The sequence below is a fragment of the Choloepus didactylus genome, chromosome 6 (genome assembly GCF_015220235.1).
Source record: "Choloepus didactylus isolate mChoDid1 chromosome 6, mChoDid1.pri, whole genome shotgun sequence".
Taxonomy (NCBI): Eukaryota; Metazoa; Chordata; class Mammalia; order Pilosa; family Megalonychidae; genus Choloepus; species Choloepus didactylus.
Window position 1 is genome coordinate 105974729 of NC_051312.1, and position 21155 is coordinate 105995883.

At 37.8% G+C, this 21155-nt stretch overlaps 1 protein-coding gene and 1 pseudogene across 1 annotated transcript; one reads left to right on the plus strand and one right to left on the minus strand.

Annotated features, from left to right (window-relative positions):
- Positions 1-8911: 8911 nt before the first annotated feature.
- LOC119538232 (eukaryotic peptide chain release factor subunit 1-like) lies at positions 8912-10425 on the minus strand. Its single transcript, XM_037841058.1, is given in 2 exon segments — positions 8912-10218; positions 10343-10425. Coding segments are annotated over 2 exon segments (1314 nt in total). The 3' UTR covers positions 8912-8987.
- A 2507-nt stretch (positions 10426-12932) lies between these two features.
- Positions 12933-13274, plus strand: LOC119537249 (annotated as a pseudogene).
- The last annotated feature ends 7881 nt before the right edge of the window (positions 13275-21155 follow it).

Genomic DNA, 21155 nt, shown 5'->3' on the forward strand with positions numbered 1-21155 from the left:
ATCAAATATAATGGCGTTTGGGGGACACAATACATTCAAACTGGCACAGTCCGTCAGTTTTATAGATTTTCTCAATGAACCAACTTCTGATTTTGTTGATTCTCTCTATTGTTTTCATGTTCTCAAATTCATTTATTTATTCTCTAATCTTTGTTATTTATTTCATTTTGTTTGCCTTGGGGATAGTTTGCTGTTCTTTCTCTAGTCCTCCAGCTAAGCAGGGAAGTCCTCTTTTTGCTCTTTCTTCTTTGTTAACTTTATTTAGGGCAATAAATTTTCTTCTCAGTACTGCCTTCCCTGCATCCCATATGTTTTGATATGCAGTGATTTCATTTTCATTTGCCTCAATATGTTTACTAATTTCTCTTGTAACGTCTTCCTTTACCCACTGATTGTTTAAGAGCATGTTGTTTAGCCTCCATATATTTGTGAATTTTCCAGTCTTCTTCCTATTATTGATTTCCAACTTCATTCCATTATTATCTGAGAATGTTTTTTTTGTGTAATTTCAATCTTCTTAAATTTATTGAGATCTGCTCTGTGACCCAACATATGATCTATCCTGCAGAATGATCTGTGAGCCCTTGAGAAAAGTGTATATCCTGCTGTTGTTGAGTGCAGTGTTCTGTAAGTTTCTGTTAAGTCTAGTTCATTTATCATATTATTCAAGACCTCTGTTTCTGTATGATCCTCTGTCTAGACATTCTATCCATTGATGAGAATGGTATATTGAAGTCTCCAACTATTACTGTAGAGGTGTCTACTTCTCCCTTCAGTGTTGTCAGTATTTGCCTCATATATTTTGTGGCATTCTGGCTAGGTGCATCAATATTTGTGATTGTTGTTTCTTCTTGATGAATTGTCCCTTTTATTAATACATAGTGTCCATCTTTGCCTCTTTTAATTGTTTTACATTTGAAGTCTAATTTGTCTGATATTATTATAGCTATTCCCACTTTTTTTCTGTTGTTGTTTGTGTGAACTATCTTTTTCCAAATTTTCATTTTCAACCTATTTTTGTCCTTGTAGACAGCATATAGATGGGTCCTGTTATTTATCCATTCTGCCAGTCTATGTCTTTTGATTGGGGAGCTTAATCCATTAACATTTAATTTAATTACTGTAAAGGCAGTACTTTCTTTAACCACTTTGTCCTTCAGATTTTATATGTCATATCTTATTTTTTTCTCTCTTTTAACCGTTTCAGTTACGCTTACTGATATTCTTCATTTCTACACTCTTCTCCAAACCTCCTATCAGCCTGTAGCACTCCCTTTATTATTTCTTGTGGAGCAGGTCTCTTGTTCATGAACTCTCTCAGTGTCTATCTGTAAATATTTTAAACTCCCTCATTTTTGATGGAAAGTTTTGCCAAATGCAGAAATCTTGGTTGGCAATTTTTCTCTTTCAGGATCTTAAATATGTCATACCACTGCTTTCTTATCTCCATGGTTTCTACTGAGAAATCTGCACATAATCTTATCAAGCTTCCCTTGTATGTGATGGATCACTTTCTCTTGCTGCTTTCAGAAGTCTCTCTTTGTCTTTGGCATTTGACAATCTGATTATTAAGTGTCTTTGAATAGGTCTATTTGGATCCATTCTGTTTGGGGTATGCTGCTCTTGGACCTGTAATTTTATGTCTTTCATAATAGCTGGGAAATTTTCAGTAATTGCTTCTTCAATTATTCTTTCTGCCCCCTTTTCCTTCTCTTCTCCCCCTGGGCCACCCATAATATGTATACTTGTGTGCTTCATATTTTCATTCAATTCCCTGAGACCCTGCTCATATTTTTCCATTCTTTGCCCTATCTGTTCTTTTGGTATAGGATTTCAGATGTTTTGTCCTCTAGTTCACGAGTCCTTTCTTCTGCCTCTTCAAATTTACTATTGAATGTTTCCGTTGTTTTTTACATCTCTTCAATTATGCATTTCATTCCATAAGTTCCCCCCCCCTCTTTTTTGGGGGGAGGGGATGAGTCTCTCTTCAGCCCCCTGTTCACTGCAGGCTGGAAAAAAAGTTATAGGACCCTCAAGCATCTCCCCTCCCCCATTGCTGGCAGCCTGTTTGAGACAGGCTGTGCTCCACTTTTTTGTAGGTTTCAACTGCTGCTGATATCCCACTTCTTTGGGTCTAAATTCTTAGAGTGAGAGTTGCTACTTCTGCTCTCCCCTTTTTCTTAGGGAAGATACACCCTTTAGGGAGTTATCTTTTCCACCTAATTTGTTACTTTGTCTTTTAGTCATTACTTCTTCCACCATTCCCTGGGGCAGGGCTGAAATGGGAGAATGCCTATTGCTTTCTTTAATGGTCTACTTAAAAAAAAGGAAAAAAAATTTTGTTTTCAGAGCTGGTCCCCAGCTCCCCAGGTTCACCAATCAAGAGCAGGAGTTGGTACCTGGCTCTATGTGCCCCTTTTTTGAGGCACAGCCCTTTTCTAGTACTCTGAGCTCAGCCAAGTCCAGAAGCCTCTGGCTTTTGTTTTGTTGTTTTTTCCTCCCCATCAGCCCTGTCTTCTCCCTACTGGAAGTGGGGCTGACACTGACCTCTGGGTTTATTTCTTATTTGTATTGTAGAGTTATTTGTGCCTGGAGCTGGTATTCAGCAGTCCAGATTTGTTAAATCCACAATTGGAGCATGGTTGAGTTCCTTTTCCTTTGCTCCTATTAGAGAGGTCTTCTGTTTCTCACTGGGGAGGGACTCTGAGTCAGCCTGCTGTGTCAGTAGGGGAGGGGCACTAGCCTCCACAGCATGGAAGAATTTACTTGCAGTTCTGTGTTGTAATTTATCAGTCTCAGTCCTTCAAACTGTTCCTGGCTGGTGTATGATGTGCATCTTGTCTCAGAAGTCCTCCAGACAGTGGTTCCAGATAGTTCCTGGTTATATACTAGCTTGCCCTAAAGGATGAACTAAATCCCACACCTCCCTATGCTACCATCTTGCCACATTCCTGATTAATTCTTACCTTTAAGATTTTGTTACCTTTTAACATTCAAATTACCTTCGAAAGAGATAATATCTTGTCTAGTTATCAGCCATTATTTAGTGTTATACATTTATAGACTCAATAAAACATTTCTTAAGATTGTTATTTCTTTTATATTTCATATAAAATGAGCAGCTATAGATAAAGACTGAATATTCCACGTATCTTGAAGGGAAAATCCAACATAAAAAGGATACATATGGATCACCAAAGAACCGAATGAGAAACTCTGTATTGACACTATTCCTATGCATTGTGTAACTTAAAAAATTTTTAAATCTCATGTTAATATTATGATATTATTGATAATAATATTATTAGATGGGTGGCATTATTCCCATGTTGCCTGAAAGATCCGAGACTCAGTGAAGAATATGTCAATGAGCAACAAGCTAGTATTCAAACCTAGGTCAGATTGATTGCAAAGCCCATCCTATTTTCGTTATATCATAATGCCTGCAACCATTGTTACCTGAGGTCAGTGAACAAAGAGAGCCAAGGTCAGTGAATCCGCATAGGTCCAACCTTGCTGCTCTATACTAGTTGCAGTCCCCAGTATAAATTTATAAAACTTTGTTTGGGTGCAGAAGAAAGCAACAATGCTTATTAAAGTATCATATCCAATAGAAAATGGGGTACTTAAAAAAAAAGTGAACAGAGTAATTTATATAAACCTAATAATCAAGAAGAAGCAGATTAGATACTTATTGTCATAACTGTCAGACCAGAAGTCCCCAACTCCCATTTTTCTCCCGTAAACCTTCTCTCTAGAGGCATATATCTTTGGGTTTATAGTAATAGTCATTCCTTACTTTATCTCATGCTTTGTACTTTCTGAGGTGTATTCTTACCTGTTTGTTAATTCTAATGGCTGCCTTCACAGGCAGAATAGGCAGGTATCTGAGGCTTTTTATGTATGGGGCTTCCAGATATGGTAAGAGTGGAGATAATGAAGCCAGACAGGGGGCCTTAGAGGCATGGTACGGGCAAAAAGAGGGCAAGTCTTCTCCTGCAGATTGTTTACAGTGGGCCTTGTTGGGATAAATTGAGCACAAGAAAATCTGGATAGGGCTTTACATGTAAGCCTTGGTTTCTCAGTGTTTATTCAACTTCATTGAAAAAGTTTATCATGTATTTTATTATTACTTTTGTGGAGTAATGTAGTCACCATCATCATTATCATCCACATTCACAGATTGAACACATTTTTTCATGAAGGTAGGACACAGAGAGAAAAACATGGCCCCCAACCTCGAGGAGGTGATGAGAGTCAACCAGAGTTCATGCCTATCTTGTTCACTTTGTATCTTACTGCCTTAGGCCTGATATTTAGCAGGTAATTGTGGAAGATTTTATTACTGTTCACCAATTAGTCTGGTTTCTCTCCTGTGGGGCCACAAAATGTGGGAGGATTATAGATCTTTGCCTTGGTTAACCCAAGAGTCACCATGTAACTTGCTTTGGTCAATGAAATTTTGGCAGATCCACATATATCATTCCATGAAACAGCTTTAAGAACTAATGTTTAGTCCATCATTGTCTCTCTTTTCCCAGTAGCTGTGGTCATGGAAGAATAAGTTGAGGTGAAATTTCTGTTAGACTGGATCAATGAGTGACCGAAAGTCACTCATCTTATCAATCTGAGATGGGCATATACTGTGAATAAAAATACATATTTTACAGTTTTAAGCCCTTGACTTTCCAGGCTGTTTGTTACTGCAGCATAACCTTGCTTATCTTGACTGACGGTGTCTATTTGTTGAGTAGATGAATAAAGAATGAACCTGTTTTTAGCATCTAATATTTTCAAAAGACTTTATTTGCTACAGGAATTTCAAAGGTGAATACTACGTTTTTGCCAAGAATTTATAATCAAAAAAATATTTGTATATAAAATATAATTTATAAATTTTAAATATGTCATAAATAATTCTGCCTGAGGATCAAGAACAGTTTCATTGGGCAGTTATTAGGTAACAGGGACTAGGATATAGCCACAAAAAGAACTTGGAAAGAGAGGAATTCATTCATTAATTCTTTAAATATTTACTACTATAAGCCAGGTGTTTTAACATTTCCTATTATTTAAACATATAGTAGGTAAGTCTGGTGAGCAAGTATCTTTTTAATTTTGGGAGCCAATGCATTTCATTCCATTCCATTGTTTCTCTTCCACAAAGAGGATAGATACTTACTGGTAGACGTTTACATTTTAAAGACACTTTTCTAATTAAGGAAAATATAATAGCTTTAATGTTAGCTGAAAGAGGATTATTAAAGTTTATACAAACACTGATAAGGGAAGCCAGTTTCTGTTCCAGAGCAGAAGGTTATTAAATCAAGGAGTCAGGAAAAGTCAAGCCTGGGAAAAACCATGGGACAGACTTGTTTTATGGGGCTTATAGATAGGAAGACTCTGGTCCTGAATGGAACTGAAGTAGTAGAAGAACCCAGCAGCGGGAAAACAGACAATTTGGACCTATCAATGTATTTTTTTTTTTTTTTATTTTAACTTGCAAGACTGGATTCTGAGTTGAACAGAAGGATGGAGGTCAGTTTTCCATGAGAAATGGAAGAAATAAATAACTCAGGACAACTAAGAAGGCAAATAATCAAGTTGGTTCTGTTGGAAGTGGCCCTGGAAATTCCTCAGGCATCTCCTATTGAGAAGCTGGTATAACAGATCCTCCTAGACTGGCCTTCTCCTTAGCCAGGTCTCCCTCAAGAGATAGGCTTTCATAATCTTCCCTGCAGCCGGAGTCAGCGCCTGCCTAACTAGGCATGGCCAATGAGATCCTTGCCCGGGAATTCTCCGGAAATCACTACTTGTTACTTAGGCAAGTATTGGAATACTCAAAGGATACTAAAACAAGATACAGAAAGCTGTGAATCACCTGTTGATTATTAGAGCCATTGACTCACTCTCTTTATGTTAAACACTAGGGTATAATGACACTGCACACCATATTCAACTGATTGCAAATTCTACTATTTCTTTTCAGATTTTACCTCTTTCAAGTGTCTTTATTTATGGCTTGAACTGGATATGATAACAGTTTTTAAATTTTGAATATAACTCTCATCATGTATGTTCTTCATAATTGCATGGAAAGTCCTAAAAGGATAGATCTATTGTCCTACTTGTTTTTGAACCCCCTCAGAGCTCAGCATAGTGCTGTGAATATAATGAATGCTTCATAAATTTATGGAATTCTATGTTTGGTGCATACTGTTATCAATTTAAGGCTATGAGAAGTATAGTTAGTGATATGGTAACATATGTGTAAATTGAAATATATTCTGATGATCAAAATATAACTTAAATGTTTAAGTGATACTGGATATTTATATATATATATGTGTATGTGTGTGTGTGTGTGTGTATATATATATATATATATATCTCCCAGGGATATTTTCTGCCAGAGAAGTCTTTTTAGATAACTGATTTCAGTCTAGTTTAAAAAAACAAATTCTCATCAGTCTTTAGAATTTTTCTTGACTGCTTCAGTCCATTTGCAAATGTATGTCAATATATATAAAAAAGGGTTTCCTGGAAAGAGTCCCTGTACTTGTTACTAGAGCATCAAACCTTTAGGCCTTTTCATTAGCTAAAATTCAAAGCAGCAGCCAAAGAGAACCCTCCTGTTTGGTCCCCAACAGTTGCCATGGTTGTAATTGCTCGTATTTGCTCTTCCCCCATGGCTACAACCATAGCATTGCAGGGCTCAGCCATTTAAAAACTGTAAGCTGAAAATAACATTGTTAAGAGCCATGTTTGATGTTCATATGTGGTTTTTTGGCGTCTTGTGTGCAGATCCATCTGTTAGATGGCAGAGTGCCTACAAAGAAGGTAGTATGCCAGTTTCTTTGGGAGTAATAATGCTAATTAAGAGTGGTTCTTAGCGGGCAGGCTGCCTGATGTTACAAGTGCCATCTCCTTGTTCAATCTTCTCTTTTGTTTCTGAATTGCCACATTGTATAGATAAGCTTTCTTAAATCACTCCTTTCCCTATGTTTTTCTTTTTCTGTTTCTTTTCTTTTCTTTTCTTTTTGGACAGGGAGAGAATACTTGGAAAGGGGACATAAATATAAAATTAAAGGGTATATTGAGTGGCCAAATTTAAAGACTACCAAGACCAATGCACACTGATCATACTCATTCCGAAAGAAAATTACCATGAAATCAAATACATTTTAGGAAGAGAATAGAGTCATGTTTCTTTAAATTGCTCCTTTTCTTCTTTTTCTTTCTCAATTATCTTGTGATGCATTCTGAAGAACAATACTAAGACACAAATAAATAGAACAAGGTATTAAATGCATAAAAACAGACCAGTGAATGATCAATAATTTAATTAAATTGTTATAGGCACAGAGTTCACCACGTGAAAATGTAACACATCAAAGACCAGATTACTAGACTATAGGTCAAAGATCAGGGGGAAATTGAATGAGATGTCACTGATTGGGGAACAGGAATCATAAAATCTGCTGCAGATAAAGAAGGCTAAATGGAACTGAAATTACTCAGTTATATTAATGTATTTTAGAAATTCAGTTTAATTCAATATATGTTTATAAAGAATTTATTTATACTGATGTTGGTGGCAGACTGTGGGAAAGAGATTTGAATAAACCCTTAAGGAACATATAATCTAAAGAGGCAGGTTAAAATAGAAGCAATTACTTTTGATAGAGGGCAGAGCGATATACATGATAAATATGAGGGAAAAAAAACATGTTCTGGAAATATGAACAAAATAAAATTCATGATTGTTTCACTTTGGAAGACTTCCAAAGAAGAGGTGGCAGATAAGCTGAATCTTTAAGGAAACAATATATTCCAATAAGCAAAGATAAATGGGAGGGGGTGGTATACTCAATTAAAGGATCACCATGAGCAAAGGAATGGAGATCAAAGTCTCTTTTGCAATATGGGTCATAATGAATCCATTCTCATATCTTAGAGAGTTCTCACCATGGAAAATCTTGAGGGCAAACATGATACATTTCTGGCTTGAGGTGGGGAGTGGAGTTGTTTTAGATGCTAATTTTGGCAGCAGCATGAGGAATGTTTTGGAGATATCAGAAATTGGAGCTGGGAATCACGGTAGGAGGCTATTTTAGGAAAAGGGTTATTGTGACAGAATCCCTTTTTCTTTATACTGGGTGCCCCCTTGAATACATGAACCTCTTAAAAATATCAAGTTAAATTTGTAGGGGCAGAACATCTGGAAATGGAAGAGAGATACGAAGTTAAGAGGCAGATTGGTTAGCTAAGTAGATCTTAATAGAAGACCAAGATTGGAAAACATGGTATGGACTTCACACACCCATGAAGTAAGGCAAAGAGAGAAGCTTTAGGTTAAATTTAAATAATAATGATGTAACAGTCACTGTATGCAGCTATTTTTCTTGATATATGTAACAGTTATGTACGTGGCTGTATTTCTTTTTTTTTTTTTTTTTTTTTTTTTGGTTCCAACATTTCACCACATATATTTCTTCTTATGCAGTCTAAACTGAGAATGCCATGTAAATGGGTCACTGCGAAATGCAGCAATTTAATTTTTCTCTAATCAAAATAAGAAACAAACCAGTATGATCTCACTTTTATTACTTTTGAAGGTTTACAGCAGTTAAAGTATTTTTGCTTCTATGCATGGAGGTTAAAAAAATCATTTTTTTCCATAAAATACAAGAGCAACCAATTTCACCATCGAGTAAAAGTAAAAACTGGGATTCTTTTTTAAATTAGTCCCAAGTGGCATTTAGGAATTTAGTTATAGGCTGCTGCGCTGACATCATGACAAACCTAAGTATAGGGCTGGGTCTAGTTTTGTTTCAGTTTTCTTTTCACTTATCCAATGCTCATGGATTAAGTTCTGGAAATCTTCCTATTGTAAGGCAGGGATCTTTTTGGATTCCACCATGGGTATGCTCCTTGGGTTGGATGCTGGAGGGTGAGGCACAGTTTGCCGGACCCATGTTGACTACCTAGTAGTCATCAAGGTCAAAAAATTCATCATCTCCTCCTTGGTATTCCATTCCCTGGAAATCTACTTGGTACTGCAAGATACCTCCAATTCCACCAAATCCTTTCACAAACTGGGATCCTTCTTGTGACTTATCTGTGACAATTTCCAATGTAGCTCCAAATTTTTTATAGTTGTTAGCAAACCATTCCAGCAGGGGCATGCTCTCAATCAGCTCATGTTCTTGTCCTGTCTCTTTGTCTGTGAAATGGGATTTATCCTTCTCTTGTTCTGGAGTCAGATAGAGAATTTTCTCCTCTTCTGTGCCTTGGCAATGAAGAACATATCTCATTATATCCAGATTTTCATAGACTATTAGAATCTCTACAGCTCCCATTTCCAAAGCCTTTAGTGTATCTTCAACTCCAAAACAGTACTTGCCCGTGTCCTGGCTAATTTCATCAAAATATCATCCTATTAATTTCTTCTCTTGAATAAATTTCATGTTGGAGAGAACTTCAGTAGATAACTCAATAGCTTGGTTGAATCCATTTTCACCACCATAGGAGATATCAACTAATTTTAAAACTTTTGATTGCAACCTCTGATCAAACATATCAGATTGACTTAGCTCAGTTTTAAAGTCAGCTGATCCAGCTAAAACAAGACCAGCCACATTCACTTTGTCCCCAGAAATAAACAGCTGCACAGCAGTCTCAGCTACTTTCCGAACATAGTTATGTCGTTTTTCCATTCTTAAACGGGCAAAACGCAAGGCAGACTGACCTCCTCTACCATGTTTCTTTGGGAGATCCACAGTGAATTTGTGCAGGACTTCTCCTGTGTTTCCTTGGAGTGTGCCAAAAAGTGCACCACTACCATCTACTACAATGAAGCCAAACTTGCTATCATCTGAAAGTAGCGCTGTAAGAGCCTCTGTATGGAATTTGTTGTCACACAAATACAATGACGTATGAATTGGTTTGAAAGGCTCAAAGTCAATGTTGACTTTCTTTTCCTTTCCTTCTTCTGTTACAATTGTTCCACAGTAAACAACCAGACCATTTGGAGGTACTTTGTTATAAAGTTTGAGTCTTTGTTGTACAGATGTAATGGCTCCCAGGACTGAAAGGCGGTTTACTCGTAACTTAATGTTAGATGCAGTTCCAAACTCATCTGCTAACATTTTTGCCACTCGTGAAATCTGGTCTTTGGGAGGAATGATCAATGAAATCATGCTTGTGCCGTTGCCAGAGATCCAGAAGGCGGGAGTTGGCTACTGCCTGGTGCTCCTCATCCGGCCATGCGGCGCGGGGGGCCATCCGGAGGGGTCCGGGAACCATGAGGACACCGGGGGCCGGACGCGGCGCTCACCCGCGGGCCGCCTCCAAGCTTTTGATGAGCTTCTTGATCTTCCAGATCTCCACGTTCCTGTCGGCAGCACTGGGGTCGTCCGCCATCTTCTCGCCTCCTCCTCCCTAAGGGCCCAGTCCTGGGCGGCGGCGGCGGCTCCTCCCCAGCGGCGGCTCCTCCCCAGCGGCGGCTCCGACGCAGGACACCGGCTCCCTCTCTCCAGGCAGCTGCATGTGCTGCTGGCTGTATTTCTTAACGTATTTGAACAGGCTAGAATTTCTTCTACCTTACTTCTCAGAATAATTTAAAGAAAAGGCTTATGGAAGAAGAGAGATAAAAAAGACACAGGCAAAAAAAATTATGAAAAAAAAAAAAGCCCACGCAAATTCGACCACTCCTTCATTAGAAATGAGGAAAAGAGAATTTTTAGTAGATAGTGGTAGTATGGGCCTCTGATAGGGACTGAGAGAGAGCCTTTCAAATTCAGTTTACTTTTATTTTAAAAAACTTTTTATTTTGAATTAATTTCAAAGTTACAGGGTAGTAGCAAAAATAATACAAACCCCAAATAGAGAACTCCAACATACACCCATGATCCCAGATATCCAGATTCACAAATTTTAACATTTTGCCACCTTTCTATTATGCCATCTATCTACCTATCTATGTATCTATCATCTATCTATTTATTTACTATCCATTTGTCATCTAAACATTTGAGAGCAGGTTGTACACATGACAATCCTGGAAAATATACTACTTCTAAGTATATTTTCTATGAACATGGATACCATTTATGTCATCACTCTAAGTGTAGTTATAAAGTTAAAGAAATTTAACATTGATATAATGCTTACATTCTCTATTTCAATTTTTACTTATGTCCCAATAATGTCTGTTTGAGCCTTTTTTCCTCCTTTCTTAGATCCCATCCAGATTATGCCTTGTATTTAATTGTATCACATAGATCTTCCCATCTCAACCCCTCCCAAGCATACCTTGCAGTGGGAATAATCACATTCACAATGTTACAGTATCCTAACCACACCAATATTATTATAACTGTCCCTTCACATCATTTTGCACTAACTCCCCATTGCCCCTGACTCCCTCCCATGGTAACCTGTATTCTACTTTTTGTTTCCATGAGATTATACATTCTCTGATATTTTCTTCGTTGTTACTATGGGGGTTAACTTTAATATCTTAAATCTATAACAGTTTCATTTGCTTTGAAACCAACTTAACAACTTCAGTAGCATATATAAACTATGTTCTTATACCCCTCCATCCTCCCACCTTTATGCAGTTCTTGTCACAAATTACATATTTTTATATTATGAGCTCCAAGCCATTTATTTATCATTACATTTTATGCATTTGTCTTTTAGATCCTGTAGGAAGTAAAAAAGTAGAGTTACAAATCAAAAATACAATAGAACTGGTATTTATATTTACCCATGTCATTATCTTTGTTGGAGAACTTTATTTTCTCATGTGGCTTCAGTCAATTGTCTAGTGTCCTTTCCTTTCAACTTGCAGAATTCCCTTTACCATTTCTTTTAGGGTGGATCTAATGGTGAAGATGTCCCTCAGCTTTTGTACCTGGAAAAGGCTTAATTTCTCAATCACCTTGAAAGACAATTTTGCCAGGTACAGAATGCTTACTTGGCATTTTTTGCTTTCAGCTCTTTAAAGATGCTATCCCACTGCCTTTTTGTCTCCAAGGTTTCTAATGAGCAATCATATATGACACATTGCTTTTTCTCGTGGCTTTCAGAATACTATATCTGTGGCATTTGACAGTTTGATTATAGCATGGTGTGGCGTGGGTCCATTTGGGTTTATCTTATTTGGAGTTTGTTGTGCATCATGGATGTGAATATTTATGTCTTTTTAAATTTAGGAAATTTTCAGCTATTATTTCTTTGAATATTCTCTCTGCCCCTTTTTTTCTTCTCCTTCTGGGGCTCCCACAATATATATTGGTATGCTTGATGGTGTCCCATAGGTTCCTCAGGCTCTGTTTACTTTTTTTCTTTCTGCTTTCTGTTCCTCAGACTGGATAATTTCAATTGTCCTAAATTCAAGTTCCCTGACTCTTTCTTCTGCCCACTCCAGTCTACTGTGAAGTCCCTCTAGGGAATTTTTAATTACTGTAACTGTGTTCTTCAGCTCTGTTTGATTCCTTTTAATAATTTCCATCACTCCTGTATTCTGTTTGTGTTCATCTTTCAATTTCCTGACTTCCTTGAGTTTTTTGTCCATGTTTTCATTTAGCTGTTTGAGCATGTTTGGGAACATTTTTAAAGAGTCTTTGGAGAGGGGATGACATCATCAACATGGTGACAAGATATCTATCCCCTAGAAATGTCTCACTTCTGAATCAACTAATAAAAGGACAAATTCTACTTGCTTGGATCTTTGGAGTATGATAGAGATGGGAGAGGACTCAACAAATGCTGAATCAAAGAACAAACAAGCAGAAAAAAACAAACACCAAAATCAGGTAGGAGGTTTCCATGTTAGTCTTGCCAGTCCAGAACCCACCGCCTCACTCAGTTCCATGCAGCTTGGGAGTTGCACAGAGGCAGGATGGCCCAGTTCCCCAGCCATGCATGCAAACCATAGAGGCACTCACAGCAGCAAGTTAGGACCCCACACATATCCAGGCACAGTGACCCAAGTCAGAAGAGACCCAGGGTGGAAAACAAGAAGCTGAGGAGTGCCACATACAAATGTGCCCCCAGGGGGGACTTTGCGGAGAGCAGAATGCAGCAGCTGTGGGGTAGGAGGCAGTGATATTCCAGATTGAAAGCCTTGCACCAAAGCTGGACCCAGAGAAAATAAACAGTAGATGCATGAAGATATGCTCTCCTCCTTATAGAACGTCCTCATATATGTGGCCCTGCTGTGAGTCACTCCTTTTAGTTTAAAGAAAATGGACCCCATTTGAAGATTGGGCATCACATGTGAATGCATGAGATGAAGATTCTGGTTACAGTCTCTGCTCCAGTCTGCAAGTAAATAGGCCAAGAATGATGTAAGAAACTCTTTGATTGAATGGACATAAAAATTCTACTTGTTAAGATTAAGTTTGGCTCTGGTGGCTGACCTTTGTAGATAAAGTATAAAACCATCTGGGAAGCATGAAAAACTTCTTGTGGTCATAATGCACCCTTATGCTTGTGATATTCATCTTCTCTGTATGCTGGTATAATTATAAATAATGTTAAACTCCATTTTCTAGCAAGTGATAAAGGGGACTTATGTCTGAAATGGTACTGTCTTGGAAGTCATTTCTGTTTATCTTTTTACTTCTGTCAGAAGTGTATTTGTGAAGAGCCCCCTGACAATGAAATTGTTTCGTGGATGTCAGCACATCAATGCCATTTAAATACAGCACCATTAGTATATATTTTTAATAAATGTATCAATTAAGGAAAAAGAAAAGTATCCCCAGGGTAAAAAAGAAGCCATGGCATAAATGTTGATAAGGGGTACATACATCAATCCAGTATCTTTTTGATGGACCATCTAAACACAAAATGGACCTTTTTGGGTTGACCCCATCTGGCTCCTTAGGGTGGGATACCCTAATGGGGAAGAAAACAGAGGCAGAAAAGCCTCATAGAAAAAATAAAAGGGTGGGAGGGGGACTGAACTGCTGTAAGGCAGGATGGGTTCCAGAACTGAATAATGTAATGAAAAGGAGACACTGACTGAGGTAGAGAATTTAAACAAATCATAGGAGTTGGAGAGAAAATTTGCACAGAAAGAAGCAGAACACATCAAGATTCCTGGAGAAGGAACAGAGGAAAGGAGTCTTTCTCCTGAATTGCACAAAAAAAGCACAATCTTTGAAATTGTACCACATATCCAGGGCAAGAATCATTGCAGAATAGCTGAGAAAATTTGAACAGTTAAACATGGGCTATTCTAAAGTTCTAGAATAAGTTGGGCCAAGTGTCAAAGAAGAGTTGTAGCACAAAGCCAATCAGCAATAAAACCTTGGGCCAGAAGGATAACCTGAACTTCAGAGTCAACACATTACAATATCAGATGCCCAGATATCAACAAAAAATTAAAAACCAAACTAAGAAATAGGAACATATGGCTTAGTCAGGGGAACAAATTAAAACTTCAGAGGAGACAAAGTTGGGACAACTAATCAAAGAAGTTCAAACAAATCTCCTAAATCAGTTCAAGGAGATGAAGGGAGAAATATGGAAAGAAATAAACTAATGGTGGATATAGAGCTAAAGGATTTTAAGGAGACAATATGTAAGCCTAAAGAATTCAAAAGACCTGGATATCCATATGCAAAAGAATGAATGAGGACTCCATTTCACACCATACACAAAAGTGAATTCAAAGTGGCTCAAAGACCTAAATATAAGAACTAGAATGATAAAACTCCTAGAAGAAAACAGGGAAACATCTTAAGAAGTGTTTGGTAGACAGTGGTTTCTTAGACTTTATACCTAAAGCATAAGCAGCAAAAGAAAAAATGAATAAATGGGACTTAATCAAAATTTGAAACTTTTGTGCGTCAAAGATTCATCACAAACGTGAAAAACAACCTAGTCAGTGGGAGAAAATATTTGGAAACCACGTATCCAATAAGGGTTTAATATCCAGAATATATAAGGAAGTCCTACATCTCAACAATAAAAAAACAACCCAGATTTTAAAATGAGCAAAGATCTGAATAGACATTTCTTCATAGAGGATATACAAATGACTAAAAAGCACATGAAAAGATGCTCAACATCATTAGCTATTAGAGAAATGCAAATCAAAACCACAATGAGATATAATTTCACACCCACTAGAATGGCTCCTGTTAAAAAAAAAAAAACAGAAAATTATGAATTTGGGGGAGGATGTGGAGAAATAGGAAAACACATTCATTGTTGGTTTCTGAAATTTTAATCTCCTTTGCCTGGTCATCACTTCCTGTTTCTTTGTATGTTTTAAAATCTTTTGTTAAAACCTGGACATTTTGATATTTTAGTGTGGTATCACTAAAATTTAAACTCTGAGGTGTCTCCTATTTAAGCATATATCCAGTTAGTTTTATGCCAGAAGCTAAAAAAAAAGAAAAAAGAAAAGAGAAAGAAAAAAAGGAAACCTTTCCCATTCTTTGCAGATTGACCTGTGTAGATGGTTTCCTTCAGGGCTATCATGCAATGACCTTGGAGAACAGCTCCAGGCCAAAGTATCTGGGCTCCTCTGAACCTTTTCATGCATGCCTCTTGTCCTGAACCTGAGTGTGTGGCCCTAGGAAAGCTATCTGTTTACATGGATGTGAATGTCCCCTCTTCCTGAGGAATCCTTTTCCTCAAAGTCTTGAGCACTGCACTGAATGTCCTGCAGCCAGCAATTCCTTGTGCCAGACAACATGATTTGACTGATCTCCCAAAGAATTCTGTAGAAAAGCTTGGTGAGTTTTCTTCTATAGACAGAGCAAGTTCTGGGACAGCAGGTCCCTCAGGCAACCATCAGACAACATGTTCCCAGTATGTGCATTAGGGTTACTCTCCTCCCTCCAGAATAGGGACCCAGGATCCACACTGTGAGTGTGAGCTGGTGAGGTGTGGGGGAGGGGCCAGCCAGGGCACCCGGAGATCCTATCTCTTTTAAGTAGCCTTTTTCTTGATTGGGTGCTTGCCGTGTTATTGTTATCCTTTAACTTTTCTGGAGCTTTTGCAAAGATGTTTCTGCCAATTTTTGCTGGTTGTTCAAAGCTTCTGGGGAAAACAGAGCCCTGAAGTGTCTCATCTTCCATTTTGATCAGGGCAGGTACAAATTCAGTTTAATTTTAACCAAATTTCAGGGTTTGGAAACATTAATAATGTCACTCCCTCAAATGTGGATGTATTCTGGGATTGCTTATCTGAAATTTAGTTTGCTCGGTGGATACTAAAATCAAAGGATTAGATAACAAGGTACGTTTGTTTTAACAATGTGTGATTCTGAGAAAATTCAAGGCCTTGTAGTATAGTTAACTAATAGCTTCATGAAATCCCACCTCAGGCGTCTCTCCATTGACTTTGCTCCATTAGTTTCCCTGCCCTCATCCCAGGTAAGCCAATTGTATTAGCATTTGAGGCATGGTGGAAGCGTGTCTATGGAGAAGCCGATTTGGAGTTAAGCTGATTTGAATTACGAGAACCAAGGCTTGTATTATGCAAATGTTCTATTAAAATTACCCTAAAATTGAATTTAAATTATACTTTTCCACACAGAATTAGGCATTGAAAATTAGAACAGATTGGAAATGCACAGGGCACAAAAAGCTCTTTGTGGCTCTGCCTTTTCAGCCAGAAAAACAGTAATGGGCAGCAGGACCATTCAAGGAAAAAGAGACACACAGCAAGAGAGAAAGAGCTTCATATGAAATGAGTGGCCAAAGAACTGTCAATCGCTGATGTAACACTTTACAGGATGAATTTATTTCTACAAATTTAGACAACATTTACATTATTAGATTGCCAGAATGCCTTCTTTGTTTATTTGTTTCTAGGGGAAGCTGTCAGTAAGTACTTTAAGTATGGCAATATAGAAATTACTACTAAGTAAATCGAGCCCATCTAATTGGCTGCCTAAAAGAGAAAAAAATGTATCTTATTTGCCTGAAGATAGTTACTTGTCTTATGTTTGGAAACAATCTCCATCATTCAATTGGCAAGTCTCTTCATTGTTATAAGAGGCAAATTTAAAGATACTTTATTTAGGTGGAAATGGTAGGTATGAAAGGTTGTAATGCTTTTTAAACCTCACTATTTGAAAAATCATTGAAATTATACACATATTTTAAACTGTAAATTTGATGGAAGATTCCTTTTCAGTTGTATATAGATAGAATGCTTTATCTAATAAAGAATCAGAGTCTCCTGAGGCATAATCCATTTCTAGGGAATAACTCTCTTCTGGTCAGCACCAAAATTGCCTTTGAGGAACAACTCAGTCAACAAAATCCTATCTGGTCTATTGAGATAGGAGTGGGACCCCTGTCGTCACCTCTAATTCCTTGTAGCTGGAAGCTATTCTTACCTTCCATTGTTCAGTGATCTTCTTATCAATGCTAGTGTTGGTATGCACATGGATATGTGGAGACATCAAAATAGAAATGTATGCAGGAATGACTAACCTTCCACCACATTTTTCCTTTGAATGGGGCAGACATTAATAATCAATCACAGGAGTCTTTTCCAATGATCTAGGACTTAGCTTCAGATCCTTCTCAACACAGAACTCTAGGCACCTGTTACTAATCAATAGAATTTTCTAAGAAAGAGAAAGCCTGGTTTCATGATATATGCATAGACTAAAAATCAGAAAAGTTGGGTTATTTTCTCAGTTCTCCCATTTGGGCAAGCCATTTAGCTTCTTTAAACCTAATTTTAGCTTCATGAAATCCCACCTCAGGCGTCTCTCCGTTGACTTTGCTCCATTAGTTTCCCTGCCCTCATCCCAGGTAAGCCAATTGTATTAGCATTTGAGGCATGGTGGAAGTGTGTCCATGGAGAAGCCTATTTGGAGTTGATTTGAATTATGAGAACCAAGACATGTATTATGCAAATGTTCTATTAAAATTACCCTAAAATTGAATTTAAATTATACTTTTCCACACAGAATTAGGCATTGAAAATTAGAACAGATTGGAAACGCACAGGGCACAAAAAGCTCTTTGTGGCTCTGCCTTTTCAGCCAGAAAAACGGTAATGGGCAGCAGGACCATTCAAGGAAAAAGAGACACACGGCAAGAAAGAGCTTCATATGAAATGAGTGGCCAAAGAACTGTCGATAGCTGATGTAACACTTTACAGGATGAATTTGTTTCTACAAATTTAGACAACATTTACGTTATTACATTGCCACAATGCCTTCTTTGTAAAATCTGGATTATGGTGCCATTTCTGTCTATAAATCAGGTCAAAGGTGATAAAGCCTTGCAAATTGTAAAGTGCTATTCAGAACTAAGATATGTATTCATTTTCTACCAGATTGGAAATGCCTAAGACAATGCTTGCCTCATAATGGGCAGTCTTTCACCTTCGCTTCTCTAGTCTTATTTGAGAACATGACTAGGAGGTCACTGCCAACCTCCGATTCCTTCCTCCACTCATAGTGAGACTCAGAGAGATGTTTTCACAAATATTGTATGAGTTCCAAAATTTAATAACTTCCCAAGTCTCCTCTCTATTGCTCTGTCAATACTACTATATAATCATCCATGTCCACATGGACGAGGATAGGGATTCAAACATCTCTCATCATGACACCCTTTCTGTGGAAAAATTCAGCTTGTTGGTTTTGAAGATGGTTGGTGTTTAGGGTGGTGGCCAGGAGCATATGTGCAGGTCTAAACAGGTTCATAAGGGTTATAGGCAGAACATATTTGGGAATCTGGAGGAATATTTTAAAAGTCTAGATGAGATGGCAAACTCTTCAGGTTCTAACAAGGGAGTTTCAGCAAACAGGGGAGTTCTTAATTCTTTTTACAGTATCGGATCTGTATATTATTAATCTTATACTTCGAAAATATTTATTTTCTAACTCAACACAATGGCAATTATGCAAATAACCACTAGTTTGCTAATATGCAATTTCATCCCTAAATAGAGAGGAAGTTGCTAGCACTTCAGATACTATTTACTCATTTATTAACACCTATTGAGAGTCTTCCAAGTGCCAGGCCCTCTGCTGGAAACTATGCATACAAAGGAGAGGCCTCTGCTCTAAAGTAGCCCAAGTTCTGATGGGGAAGAAAACTGTACACAAATTATACTATATGAAAACACTAGAATAGAGATAAGTTTTAAAGATACTGTGGAAATGTCAGTATTTATGCATGTTTTAAAAAAAAAAAAGCTGAAAAAAAGCTCAGACTTCAATGAAAGATATGAGTGAGGCAGATCTGGTTAAGACTAAGGCAAATTGGGCCAAAGGGTAAAAGCTGAAACTGACCATGTGTTAAAACTTCAACTTCCATGTAAGACCGAGGGAAAAGATGTTTATGTGGTGTAGGATCTATATTTTCTAAACAATATAACTTCTACAGTCAGTTTGTTCAAACACCACAATTACATTGAACTTTGAACAGGAAGTGAGATATGGTAGGTCTGTATAGGTTAGAGTGAAATAGCAACACATCCCGAAGTAATTTGGGTGGAGAATAAAAATATATATGCAGGGCCCCCCTGAGGAGCCAGGAGAAAATGCAGAAGTGTTGGACTTCCTCACCTGGATTGTTGCTGATGTTCTCATAAGCATTGAGGACTGTCAGCTTGGTATGCCAAGCCCTCTGTCTTGGGGCTTGCCCTTATGAAGCTTGTTACTGCGAAGGGGAGACTAAATCTGCTTATAATTGTGCCTAAGAGTCTCTCCCTGAGTGCCTCTTTGTTGCTCAGATGTGGCCCTCTCTCTCTAACTAACCACCTTGGCAGATGATGTCATTGTCCTCCTCCCTACATGGGACCTGACTCCCAGGGGCATAACTCTCCCTGGCAACACAGGATATGACTCCCAGGGATGAATCTGGACCCGGCATCATGGGATTGAGACTATCTTCTTGACCAAAAAAGGGATGTGAAATGAAACAAAATAAAGCTTCAGTGGCTGAGAGAGTTCATATGGAGTCGAGAGGTCACTCTGGTGGACATTCCTACGCACTATATAGATAACACTTTTTAGGTTTTCGTGTACTGGAATAGCTAGAAGTAAATACTTGAAACTACCAAACTCCAACCCAGTAGCCTTGACTCTTGAAGGTGATTGTATAACAATGTAGCTTAGAAGGGGTGTCAGCGTGATTGTGAAAACCTTGTGGATCGCACTCCCTTTATCCAGTATGTGGATGGATGAGTAGAAAAATGGGGACAAAAACTAAATGAAAAATAGGGTGGGATGAGGGGGATGATTTGGGTGTTCTTTTTTACTTTTATTTCTTATTCTTATTCTGATTCTTTCTGGTGTAAGGAAAATGTTCAAAAATAGATTGGGGACATGAATGCATAACTATATGATGGTCCTGTGGACAGTTGATTATACACAATAGATGATTGTATGGTATGTGAATATATCTCAATAAAACTGAATTTAATTAAAAAAATATGATGCTCAATTAACTCAGAAAAATCGTAAAATAATAAATGTCATCTTAAAAATAAAAAAAAAAAAGATACTGTGGAGCATGAACAAAGAGGGCAGCTAGCTTCTGTCTTTTCCCTTTCCATACCTCTACTTTCTCATCATCCACACTATCAAATTCTCTCATCACTGACAGCTGTGGCAATTCTCTCTGTAGCTGCACTCAGGATATTGCTGAATGAATGGTAGGAAAAGCACGTCCTTAATGATGATTAGGGGACTATTTTGATCAGAGATTGGACTTATCATTTCCATCTTTTGAAGGATATCATCATACCATGTACTCAGGAACTCCTTTCAAAATATCTTGATAGCTTCATGGTTAAAGCTAAGAGAAGATAAATAGCTTTTCTCTGCTATCCTCTTGAATCCTCCTTTTCAGTTTTGGGTTCGTGCCTGAGAAGACTACCTCTTTTTCAGGAGGCTGGCATAGAATAGGCTCTCATTATTCAGGTGTGATCCTGTTCTCTATGCACAGCATAGAGAGTTTCACTGAAAATCCCATGTGTTTGGTTGCCATGTAATACAATATCACAACCATAACACTCACTAACTCGAAAATCCAGTTATTATAGTAGAATACCCTTCCTCACGCCACCATTTACAAATGGTGCAGTAATTTCCTGATTACTGGTGTCTCCTTGCAAATATCCTTTAATAAGTATGTTTGATTTCCTGA